A 13,160-nucleotide genomic window follows, 5' to 3' on the forward strand; every position below is an offset into this window, starting at 1 on the left:
TTGAGTTTGTTTTGCGTGTTTACTGGTCAGCTGATGAGCCACATAAACAGGAAACAAAGTAAAATGCAAGAAACTCCTATGAGGGAAAACAAAATGGCTGAAAGGATGGCTAGGCAGAAAAAAAAAATCAGAAATGTAAGTGTGCGAGGGACATTTTAGCTTAACAGTCATCCGCGCCAGTGGGCCATTCTGTTCGGCTGGTAAAAAGATGTTTTTCTTTTTGGGGGGGGGGGGGGACTTGGCGGATCTTTGGCTAGGCGCAAGCGAGAAGTCTCCACTTGGAGTTTTGCGATGCGGCGCCCTCACATGGACTCAAACTCGTCCACTCGCTGCTTGGTGTTGCCCTGCCGGATCTGCCGCAGCGTCTTGTACTTGTCGCGGCCCGCTCGCACGTTCTCGGCGTGAAGCACGTCGTTGGCCGTGTTCTTGCTGTCGTCGCGCGCTTCCGCCAGCTCAGAGCTCAGAGACTGACGGAAAAGGAGGAGGTTAAGAAAAGTCAGAAATTCTCCCATCACATTTTTGTTGTTAAATTGTTTTTAAATGATTCTGACTTAAATTTCATTCTCAGACTTGTCAATTTGAAGTGAATACAGTGAAAAATTTTTAGTCGAAATTGTCACAATTTGAGACTTGTGAAAATAGTTGAGAATTCTCACTTTAAAATCAACAAAATTATGACTTTCTCAAACTTTTTAGGGGTGGGGGAATACAAACCTTATTTTCCTTTTGCAACAATTTGTTCTTTTTATGTCTGACCTGCAGCTGTTTCTTAACACGCTGGTTCTTGTGCGCCTCGGTGACTCTGTCCTCTTCGCTGCGCTGGCTGCTGATTCCGTCGCTGAGGAGCTCGGCGCTGGCCTCTCCATTGCTCTCGTCGTGCTCGTCGTGATCGTGCGAGGCCACGGTGGGCGAAGTCACGGCCGCCCGCAACTCCTCTCGCGTCCTCTCCAAATCTTCCTGCGCCGCCAATGCCTGCGCCGAAGGAGGACATTTTTAAACGTCACGGGTCCCATGCTATCAAAGTCCAAATTTGTCCCTGACAGAAAATGGCTGGCATTGGAAGAGTTGATGAGAAAAATGACCATTTAAAGTTCAGTCATTTCTGACCAATGAAAAGAGCTCAAAAAAGGTCATTCTGGGCATTTCCGAACCCAGATTGGCTTGCAGATTCCCCCTGAAAATGACATCATTTTTTGACTTGCTTTGAAGTAATGTTTGTGTCGTGAAGTTTTACTTTATGCTGCCATTCGGTGGCATCTTCCTCCTTTTTCCTCTTAGCTTCTTCCAGTAGAGAGATTTTGGCGGTGAACTCGGCTAATTCAGCAGCCTGTCAATCAAAACGCATTTTCACTAGCAGCACAAAAAAAAGCACATTACAACACAGCACAAAAGGCATTCAAATATCCCCTCCCCCAAAAAATGGTGCCCCTCACCAAAAAATAGAATAAAATAAAATCAGCTGTCTTTTGCAGATTTTTCTCTTATTTTCCTAATTTCCCACCTATAATTTATAACTTTTTCCGTGGTTATTGAGTAACCAAAAAAACAAGCATAAAAAAAACAAACATAAAAGAAAAAAATTAGACTGTCAAATATTCTGCCAATAATAAATACCTTCACCGTTAGTGTGAAGTTACCAAAAAAAAAGAAGTAATTTTTCAGCTTGAGACCACTTGAAAATCAGCAAGTAAGTTCGCTGTGTTGCTCTGTTTGCCAAGTTTTGTGTGAATTTATCATTTACTTTATTAATTTATGTTAGTTTATTCTTATTAATTGTAAGTTTCAAGGCTTGAAGCCTTGTTTATATACTGCTTGTTTAAAAAAAGGGCAAGAAATCGACATGTTTGACCAAACATGATGAATAATTGTGATTTCGATACTGACCTAAATAATCATAATTATTATTTTGGCCATAATCGTGCAGCCATTAGTGCCACTCAATACAATTTTGACAAATTAAAAAAAAAAAAAACTTTTCTCAACCCATTGAAAAACAAACAGTGTTCAAAGTGTTTATCGTAATTTAACTCCGACACATTGAAACAAGGATCAATGGAGTTTAAAGTGAGCAAGATTATCGCTATCGCATCAATAATAGATGGCCGTACAAATACATACAAAACACAAGTACCAACTGTTCCTGGTTCTTCATCTGGTCGGCGGCCTGCTGCGCGAGGGCGGCCTTGGCCTCCTCTGCGGCCCTCCGCTCCTTGTCCAGACGCTGGGCCTCCTCCTTAGCCCGCATCCTCTCCTGTTCCAGCTCCAGTGCCTTGCGGGTCTGCTCCTCCAGTTCTTTTTGCGCCCGCTGCGTCTGCTCCTCGATGTTGCGCAGGCGCTCCATCAGCTCCTCCTTCTCGCGCTCCATGCGTTGTTTCTCCTTCTCGGCAAGCTCACGCTTCTTCTTCTCGTTCTCCAGTTGTGCTCTGGATCAGACGGATCGGGACATTTAAAATCTTGGATCGATTTACAAAAGTATATAAAAATACATTACAAAAATGTGCATCTCTGTAAGTCTCAACTAAAAAAAATATATATAAAAATATTGCTTAAATTTTAACGTACCACTAAATTTCTCTAAAATCCTGAAAATTCTTGCCTGTTTAGGACTTAAAAATAGAAAAACGTGTGCCTAATAAAGGCCATGTTTAGACTATCGGCCAAAAGTGGCCTGTGTGCCCAGTGAACACCATTTAAAACAATTGAGAAGCTTCCTGCTTCAATTAATTTGCTCTTAGTTTGAAAAGAAAACTACTATTCTTGTCATGGAATTAAAAAGCAATACAACGTTTTTTCTGCATTGAAAATTAGTCACTATATCACAATTTAGGAGTGAGATGCTTCATGCTCCAATGAATTTACTCATAATTTGAAAAGAAAAATGCATTGTCCCAGTCACTGCATTAAAAGCCACTATGTTAAATTAGCTGAAACCTGCAGAAACAAACAAGGTCTCATGTGCCTCCTGAAGTACCTTCATGTATCCCCATTTGAGACCTACGTCATTAAGGGAATACATGTTTCAAACAGCATCTTTAATAACACTTGTATTTAACCTATTAAATCCTGATTTGTGGAATTAAAGGGAAGGAAAAAACAGACTTCTAGGTTCTTGTATTTGTCAAAATTGTGTCACCTCCTCTTGTCATATAAATGGTCATACCTCTCCATTTGCTTGTGATGTTTTTCCTCCCGAGCCTGAGCCTTCATCTGTTGCACTTCGATAGTGTCCGGCTTTCTGCGTCGCATGTACAACTCGTGGTTCCCCATGCACAGCGCCAGGATGCGCTTGTTGATGCGCAACCGTGGCGCATAGAACACAAAGTCCTGCAGCAATCACAAAGATATTTCCAGAAAAATCATAACCAGAAGATCAATCATAGTAAGAATAATTAGGTTACTGACCGGTGCTTTCTTGTCGATGGGCTTGATGACAAACTTTTTGTCGTTGAAGGAAATGTTTCGGATCTCGCTCCATGGGAAGCCTATCTTGGGTGACAACCTGAAAAAAGTATTGTGATTATTAATGTGGAAAATATTGTTGTAATGTGCTGCATAAAAGTAAATTATTGCTGATGAAAAAAAAAAAAGGCTTCATTTGTTAAGTTTTTTTTGTACGCCAAAACTATCTCAGGATGTCAACCTGACGTTACCTTGATCAAACTAAATTACACTGAATTTCTAAAAACAGAAAAACAAAATTCAGAAAAAAAGCATCTCTAAACAAGTCACTTGTTATTTTTGCCAGTTTTTTGGCAATATTTTTTCCGTATTTTTGGAATCTTATTATGATTTTCATTTTCTTTTTGATGACAGAAAAATATTCTTCCAAAAAACACGGAAAAATATTTAATAAATCTGTGAATTAAAAACAAAGCTCTCCACTAAATAAACAGGGTTATTTTCCCAAGAGAATGCGATTGGCTGCCATACAGCACAACAGATACTAAGTTTTAAAATCTGAAACGCAGCAAAAGAAACGAGCTTTCGATCAGTAGCGACCAGCTAGTACCGTTGCTCACCACAAGAGGGCAATGCAGCCATATAAATGCCATCCTTGTGAGGCACTTAAACGCAGCAGGTAGCGTCAAAATTGACCATCACTTAAACGCAGCAGGTAGGCTCAAAATTACCCATAAAATACATCTTGCACTAGTTCAGTAACTCTCAAAGTATTCTATTGCTTTACTTGTCTTCATGCTCGTAGATGTTGAGCCCAAGGGCGTCGACGCCCAGCCACAGCTCGGTGCCCTTCTTGTTCTTGATCTCAAAGTAGTTGACGCCGTACATCTCCAGGTCCTGCGCGATCTTAAGGTACTCCATCATTGCATCCTCCCTACATACACACACAAACGCACGCGCGCATGCAACGCAAGCCTTGTTTACACCATTTTGTGTTTTTGACTTATTTTTTTACACACCATGTATCATATTTACAGTGACTAGTGAATGTAAAGCGTGCACCAGTAAATAAACACATGTACATATTTTATACTTACAAACTTCTAATGCAATATAGTAATTGAATCACATGTATATATTTGATATCTATAAACCTTTAGTGTGAGATATTTGGATTGATTTAATGCAGGGGTATCTCAACTGTGATTATATATCGCAATTATGCATTCCTATGTACCATATTATTTTATATACATTTCTAATTTAGCATACGAACATCATAATGTATTTCTAATCTATCATACGAACATCATAATGTGTGCATACCACATTTTCTGTCTAAATAACTAAGACAGTCGTTTACCTTACTGTAAAGATTTAATGTCTGGAAGAAGTAGAAATATGTACAGATAATATGTCATATTGCAATTTTTTTAAGGTAGCGGCAACCTGAGCATGCTTCTGTGTTCCTCATGCCAGGTCTGTATCTTGTCCTCCCACTGCTCCTTTGTCAGCTTGTGTTGCTCCAGAACTCTGCCACGCAGACCAATAGGACAAGACGTCACCATGGCAACAAAACGACTTCATCATCAACAAAGTCAATTGCCAGTTTGTACCTTTGTGGCAGCAGGCGGTCGGCCGCCAGGTAGCCGGATTTGTGCACGTCCTTGTTGTGGTCGCCAAACTTGGCCTGGACAGCGTAGGAGGCCAAGAGCACAGCAGTCTCGGGTGGGCAGTAATTCTCGTCATTTAAAATGGCTTCTTTCACCTGCGTGGAAAAAAGAATAACGGAGATTACGGACCAGGTTTTTTACCACATAAAATGGGAAAAAAAGGAATGACTACAGAAGTCTGAGAATTGCCGCCGAGTGAAATAAAAAGGTTTTGGACAATTTTTTTTCAATTTCAACAAAACCTCTAAACTATTACTCGTTTATTAACTTGATTAATGTGATAACTGATTACTTTATTAATTTTGACAGCTATAATTTAATGCAAGTGTCTTTCAATGTTTTATTTTTTTGAAACTACGAGGATAAAAACATGTCCGCCCAGATTGTTTTCTTGGTCTGCCTTAATTCAAGGCAGAAAAAAACCTTTGCACCTGAAGGAAGAAGAGCCTCTGCGTGATGTCCTGGATGAGCTCTTCCGAGACATCCTCTGGAAAGAACTTTGCCCTGAACTTGAACTGCAGAGGGTTCTCCTTTTTCACGTCCTGCTGTGTCACCTGGAGGGGTGGGGGGTTACAGCATATCATCTTCTTTAGGAATTGACAATGTGGTGCGTTCAGGGTCGCGGGGGTTTTGGTGTGACTCACCTTCTTGTTGAGCTTCAACCACGTGATGTAGCCTTTGCTGTCGATGTACTGAAGGCCAAAGAACCACACCTCCCTCAGGCCCACCGTCTTCACCACCTTGTGAAGGAGTATTTTTTTTTAATTATTTGCAAAGTGAATGGCGTGAAGTTACTCTTGTCTTGTGTTTTTGTAAATGAAGTACATTTTTAGATTGAAAGGAGTAGGGCACCAACCTGACAAATTTAGCGCTTCGATTACTGTATTTTCCGGACTATAAGGCGCACCTAAAAGCCTACGTTTTATTAAAAAGTTGATGGTGCGCCTTATAATCAGGTGCGCCTTATATATGGATCAATATTGAGATTGGGATTGGTAGATGGGGAATGAACTGATAAAGTAAGCTTTACTTGTTTCTTTTTTGTGTTTACAGTTGAACAAGGTTGCTCATATTGACATTGTTATTATGCTATTGAGAGTTTAGAGTTATTATTGTTATTACTTGGAGTATTACTTTGTGATTGAAAAAGTTTGAAAATATGTCATTAATTGAGGGTGCGCCTTATAGTGCGGTAAATATGGTACTCTTGATTTTTGCATCTTAATATTACCGAGTTAAACTCCCAATGTCAAAATTCGATGTCTTGATTCTGATGACCTCCCCAATCGCGCTAAAAGGGAAAATTTTTGGACACAGGCTGGTTCCAGGAGAATGGAGTGAGGTTCCCAAAACCAGTAGAATTAGCCTGAATTTCACCTGCCCGCTTTGCTATCGAGACGTGTCTTTACATCGAGATTTTTGTCGCACTTCACTTGTGGATTGAAACGTGAAGGCAATTGGCTCGGAGCCTCTGGAAAAGAAGCTTATTAGAAAAGCAGCATTAAATGACAGGTCTTAAAAAGCGGACACTATGAAATGTGTTTATGTCAGCAGGATCAGTTAATGACTGATTTAAGATGACATGTATTGTCACGGGCACTTGTGCCAAACGGCTGTGCGACCTCCTTACAAAAAGCAGAACCCATAAAAGAAACGAAAGGCTTCCCTTTCATTTGTTTTCCTCCCCTCTGCATCACTGAAACCTTTCAGGCCCGGAACAATGCTGAAAGCCGCCCTTTAACATGCAACACACACACACACACACACATATATATAGGCACAAAGAGATCTTTGTCAGTCCCGGATTGGACAGAACCAGAAGCGGCCCAAGCACCTACTGGCACACATTTCCATTTTCCAGTGCCGCCTTCGCTTTGGTCAAACAACAAAAGATGACTCACAAGGAAGGATTCTTTTGGATAGGCACATTTCACAGTGTGTGTTTGTGTGTGTGTGCGTGCATGCATGCACACATCTCACCTGGTCGAAGAGCTGCTTGCCTGTTGTGTTGGGCTGGATGGCAAACTCCAACTCAGCATCCATGGTGGTAACGCGGACGTTCGTCTGCAGAACAACGATGGCAAAAATAAAAATAAATAATACGCAAACAGGTTTGGCACGGACACACAACAAACGTTTGCGTGAGTGTTGTGTGCGCGAGAGAGCAAACGAGGCCATATGTTGCCTTTGAGGTCACTTTGTGTGTATGCAAGCCTGCAGCTTGTTGATAAGGTTTCCGCAGTATGCAAACAAAGCATACGTGAAGCACTGGTTGCTTCATGGACGTGGCTACAGGAATTAATTCAATCAGGCCAAATTGAGCTTGCTGCCGACAAACATAAATGACTAGCAACAACAACATTATTATTATATTCTGTTGACAAAAACAATTCTTCCCTTCTATTTTTTTCCTTCTCTATAATGTTTTACTCCTACAATAACATTATTCTGTCAAACGAGGATTTTCCTCATAAAACTGCAAATGTACTCGAGTGACATTTAACATTTTATCATTAAGATCTCAAAACATGAATAATCTTTTCTACATAACATACTTGGCATTTGAATTCACCCATCCTTAAACATTCAGATTTTTTTCGAGATATTCTGACTAATGATTACTTCTTATAAAAATGTTCTTTGTTGAAATTCGACCTCTCATAAAATTTGAAACCAATTTTCTCCGATTATGACGTTACCCTTCATTTTATTTAAAAAATATCGTTTTCATTGTCTTAATTGCATGAATGTATTCATTTTTGAAACAATAAAACTTTGTTGAATTATTACGCTTTTATTCTTGTGAGATTCTGACTATACCCATGCCATTGCCGATTTTGTTAAATAAAATCACATTCCAACATCAGTCACCAGAGAGCGGTATTTTTCCAAACGGGTGGCAATCAAATAGGCGGTGAGCTAATCTTGAAAGCATTTTGAGTATGGTGAGTACATCACTTCTCCGAAAGGCCCATGGCGGCTAATCTGGATCACAGTGCAAGATGTCACCGGACAGACGCTGCCGAGCGCTCAGGCCGGATTATCCAGACTGTTTTGCGGGGTTGACCGCTTCCAGATTGTGCCGAGCGCAAGAAAAATCAGTCGCGGGGAAGCTGAAAAATATTGAAGACGAGATGCAAGACAAGTCTGCTGTTTGCGTTAGCAGCTTTCGCGCAAGGCTTCCTGTCTTGCAACAATGTAGGCCAAGCGGCGTGCTTTGTGTTTGTGGGCAGGAGGACCGCCTGGTGACACTGTTTGTGTGTGTCCGTGTCCAGACTCAGACAGTCATAATTAAAAGCCCTTCACCACTAAGCTGGTTAGCAGGCTTGGAAGGGCAGTACCAATGAACTTCTTCACCTTATCCTCACACACAAACACACATTGTTAATTCATACTTTGTTCGTTCCATAAATCATCAATTTTGGGGGTAAAATGAGCACATTTGACCTAAATTATCACCTTAAAAAAGTCATTCCAACCCTTTCTGACAGTTTTGCTTTAATGCAAATTCTGAACCTTTTCTTTCTTCCTCGAAATTTTTTAGTGTGTCGAATGACTTTTATCACGTGATTTTATTATTTTTCTATAAACAGTTTATGTACATTATACCATTCGTGCATGTTTTTGGAATGTTGGAGGAAACCTGAATGCCCAGAGAAAAATTTACAAGGGCACGGGGAGTAGACGCAAATTGAGCTGAGCTGATTGACAGATTGGCTGTGCCTCCCCATGAAACTCACAGCGGCTGCGGAGACATTAAGGAAGCAGCGCAGTAGCAGAGCGTTGTAATTCTCTTACCTAGACTTCTTTTGTGATAAATTGGATAATCAAGTGTAAACTCTGCTTGTTATCATGTTTGGTCAACTACGGGCTTCACTCTAATTCGACTTCCGGGCGCCGCTAATACGAGGCCAACTGCAGCGCTACGTGATCCAGATTTTATCCAAGGGATGGAAATGGGAAGGGATAACAGTACAGTTACTGTGTGAGGTTAAATAATTTAAATTTGAGTAAATATGTGTACTGCAGTAGTTCGACATCCGAGGAGCGCCTGTGGCATGTGCATTTATAGTTAACGTCTGTCTGGCATGAAGGGAACGTTCACGGGACGTCTATCAGGAACATAGCTTTTTTTTCATGGCAAAAAAAAAAATACAAGATGCACTAAGAGTGCGATAGGTGAGGCGCAAAGTAGCGAGGGATCACTGTACTGTATATAAAAAAAAAGTATTTCGGATTCTCTTGCACCTTTTGACGTCCCTTTGTGTGTCCTTTTCCTTTGTAGTTTTTTGCACACATATGAAAAAATTATAATCTTACGCAATGCACTTTACAAGCAAACACCTCGGCGTTGCATCAGCTTTGTTTGTTGGCCATATCACGCAAGAATGAAGAAACGATCAAGTTGCTGTTGTTGTGTGTGTATGTGAAGCGCAGCATTGTGGGACGCTTGCAGGCTCTATAATAAATGAAACATGAGATTAAGATAAGAAGAGATGATGCGTGGTCATTAAATTCAGGTATGTGAACGCACACGCGAAGGCTACATCCACTCCAAAAGGGAATATAACTGGGACCTTATTACTTAATTCAAGCAAAATTATAGATGTCAAAGGTCATTTTTTATTGTTAGGTAATAAATAAATTAACTCAATCACTCCCATAACAGCGATATGGATAAAAAAAAAAAATCTTCGGGGATGAATTAAATTAGTAATTGAACAATTTTGGGGTGGTCCTGTCTTGATGTTGATGCACAGCCATATTACTGAATGAAACTGTATAAGACGAAGAACAACAGTATTTTCCCTGATTTGTGATATTTCATCTGGGTTAGGTTTTTGCAGGGCTCTGAGGGGCTTTGAACATCCACACACAAACAACATTAAAATGGAACTTGAGGGGGCACCGGAGGCATTTCAAAGGCCTGATACGCAGCTAAGGAAGCTAAGCTAGCCGACGTGTTTTAAACAAGCGTGGCTGCAGGGCGCCACAATGCACAGAGCAGGGAGTGAAAGGCCTCCGTGTGTTAGCATATGGGTCACAGGGGATAGTGTAACCAGACTGGGAGTTTCCCCTCAAGGCGGCATTGGATATCGGAGGTGAAATTCAACAAAGTGCCCCCCCCCTCTCTCTCTCGCTCGCTCTTGCTTTTCCTCCCCGCTATTCCGATACCAGCCTTCTTTGCCCTTTGTGGATGTGACAGATTAGCAAACATTTCTGAGTATATTGCCGCACTCTTGTGAATAACGAAATAAATATGTAAGTAGATTAACTAATTCAATATCAGACATTTTTCAGAACCCTGTTTTACCTTGGAAAAATGTTGGGGAAAAAACAAAAACATGAAAATGAATGGGTGGACTTTTAAAAGACATAAAAATGTGTCTTTGGGATTCAACGCATTAACTATTTTATGACCATTCACTCTGTGGCTAAAAGTAAGCTCCACATGTTGTATTTCAATAAAAAGACAGTTAGGTACATTTTATGACCATTATTTTGAGAAAGTGAATTTCCACATCATCAGTGTGCAAACAAACTGCTTTATGTCTACTTTGTGTCCTTAACTATGAGTGATTGGTTGCTATTTAGCAAAAATCTTGTAAGTCCACGTTAAAGTTTTTTTTTTTTTTTTTTTACATTTGTTGTCATCACTAGTTAATGTGTATTTTTGTGACTTTTGCCCTAACGTAAACCTCCACATTGTTATGGTTTGTTGGAAAACTTGTATATCTTCGCAGTACAGTAAAGGGGGGGGGGGGGGGGGGGACTCACCGGCTTGGGCATCTTCATCCTCTCTCTGCCCGTCCTTTGCTGCTGAGAAAAGAGAAAGAAGTCGTCCTCAGTCTTCCTGTTGATGACACAATCACATTAAGGAAACAGAAATTGCGCATTTTCTTTCGGAGATTTATTACAGAAGCATAGCTAATGTAGGTCACACTTTCTTTAACTTTTCTCCATTTTCATTGCAAGAGGATTTACATATTAAAATGGATCTTGTCATTTCTATAATCCCATCCAGGCTGTAGGAATTAGGGACACTGACTTCAACACCTTTCAATCATTACGTCGCTTTTAGGACAAGTCCTGAAGGTAAACGTGGCCTAGAACTGAAGACAGTGTTGCCTTCTCTGTATGCTCCAACTGACAATGTTATTTTGTCGTTATTATTTTAGGGTAAATATTATTAAGGTGAGCATTTTTTTTGTGAATCAATTATGAGTTTCTCACAGGAAACTTGTCTCGCACCGATATGTCTTTTCTCGAAATTATTACGACTTTTACATTACCGTTTCAACTTTTTACTTGTGCGTTAGAATTTTTTTCTGGTACACTTACAATACTTTAATTTAATCTTTGCGATTTTTTTCCCCCTCGCATGATTTTTCTTAAAACATTTCACATTTTCCACTTTTGTTTTAAAATCCCCCCCAAACGTGTTTTTGTTATACGATAAAGAGAAAGTGCTTTTACCTAGCCATTTGCAGCAGTAAAGAGCTAATATTTTGTTGATAATTAATTTTATAACTAAAGTATTGTTTATGTACAATGAATATGTTTAAAAACATTTATTTCACTTGCCAACTGAAAACGACATCAACTGCATTCAAGGGTCGGGTAACAAATAATCACAACTGTTGGTCATGTGACATTCGCATGTAATGTCCTTTTCAATTTTAATGTATTGTACATGAAAAATAATTAAGCTGTGAAAATCTAAATTAGTAACTAAAGTGGCAAATCACCTTTAAAAGTCCACGTAAAATTCTGACTTCCCCGTAAGCTTTTAAATTTCTTCTCTGCATTGTGCAAGTTTGGCGCTCATAAGCGTTTCCCCTCCATTTTTTTTTTTACATAAAAACTAGGCCAAATGTCTGCTTATCATCAAGTCCTTCCATCCTGTAATTTCTTTCAGTAAGATGATGAATATGCAAATGTTAAGTCCTTTCATCTAATTCTCGACATGTATATTATCTGTAAAAAAAAAAAAAAATCAATGGATGACCTCTTTACAATATACACTTACTGTAGAAGCAGCAGGAGGAAGACACGGACGGCTAAAAATTCTGATGGACATAATAATTCTGCATGGCTTTCAGACATTCAGTCCAGCAAACAGACCAGACATAGCGCGAAGATTTTATAGCTCCCACTTGCTTTGTTATCACTTTTGGCTGAAATGACGCCGACAATCGGCTTTGTTCCACATCCAGCACAGTGAATGTGATTGCACACAGGACATATTAATCATTTTAATGGTCCAGGCTTTATGGCAACACACACCTACAGTGACCACAGTGTGCCAGTGTGTGTGTTTGGTGAAACACAAAACATCTATGTTTGGAAAACTGCTACCTTGTAAATTGTGTGACAGCGTAACACATAAAATTACAAAGGAGAATTAAGAGTCATAAGAGTAAGACAAAAATGTGGAAATGGGGATAAACTAAAAATGTTTTACATGCAAAGGTTCTCAATATTTTCATCAAGTTTTTGAATGTAATTTTATAAGAATAAAACTATATTAAAAAAAACTGTTTTAGAAATAGTGGCAGTTTTACAAGGCGATTTTAAATATGACACGGGGCACCTCACCCTCACAGTTACAACCTGACATCAACATTTTCATTTCCGTTGACACTTCCTTTTTCAACTTTGTCCTACAGTTCTCGCTCTTTTTTTTTTTTAAGTGAATTTGCATTTTAAAATTTTGTGACTTCATTGTGAAATTCTACAAATTTTCTACACATACACTGTAAAATGAGGGATAGTTTAAGGAGACCATTTAGTTCTTTTATATGCTTATATAATGTGGAATATATTAAAATACAAAAAACGGGGAGAAAGAAATGTAAACCCATGCTGCACAGGTATCTCTTGTCAACAAGCAATAAACCTCTCAAATGTTGTAATTTGGTCGCCTGTGGAGGCGTGCTCAGCAGAAAAACGTTTGAGCGACAAGCGAAGGACCCAATCAGAACGCAAACAATCCAAAACAGTCATAAATGGTTGTATGCTGTGTTAAGTATTAACATTCTGAGGGGAAAAGCGAGTTTTATTTAAAATAAAATCAAACTATGATAA

General features: G+C 39.5%; 1 protein-coding gene across 5 annotated transcripts in view; it reads right to left on the minus strand.

The window, feature by feature from the left end:
* The window catches only part of LOC148423558 (radixin), a 14,942-nt gene continuing 1,782 nt past the window's right edge, over positions 1-13,160 (minus strand). For 3 of the 5 annotated variants that reach the window (XM_088415810.1, XM_088415812.1, XM_088415809.1), the window contains exons 2-14: positions 10,851-10,926; positions 7,053-7,136; positions 5,717-5,812; positions 5,504-5,626; positions 5,016-5,167; positions 4,849-4,932; positions 4,187-4,333; positions 3,403-3,499; positions 3,161-3,324; positions 2,132-2,423; positions 1,235-1,327; positions 757-972; positions 1-467 (exon numbers count right to left, since the gene is read on the minus strand). In XM_088415810.1, the coding sequence (XP_088271936.1) occupies positions 303-467; positions 757-972; positions 1,235-1,327; positions 2,132-2,423; positions 3,161-3,324; positions 3,403-3,499; positions 4,187-4,333; positions 4,849-4,932; positions 5,016-5,167; positions 5,504-5,626; positions 5,717-5,812; positions 7,053-7,136; positions 10,851-10,868 (1,731 nt within the window). In that variant the 5' untranslated portion in view covers positions 10,869-10,926 and the 3' untranslated portion in view covers positions 1-302. Of the gene's footprint in view, positions 468-756; positions 973-1,234; positions 1,328-2,131; positions 2,424-3,160; positions 3,325-3,402; positions 3,500-4,186; positions 4,334-4,848; positions 4,933-5,015; positions 5,168-5,503; positions 5,627-5,716; positions 5,813-7,052; positions 7,137-10,850; positions 10,927-12,102; positions 12,231-13,160 lie in introns of those variants that run through there. The other 2 variants (XM_088415808.1, XM_088415811.1) reach the window with 2 other exon arrangements.

Source organism: Hippichthys cyanospilos, chromosome 5 (genome assembly GCF_059441005.1).
Source record: "Hippichthys cyanospilos isolate Australia breed blue-spotted pipefish chromosome 5, RoL_Hcya_1.0, whole genome shotgun sequence".
Lineage (NCBI taxonomy): Eukaryota > Metazoa > Chordata > Actinopteri > Syngnathiformes > Syngnathidae > Hippichthys > Hippichthys cyanospilos.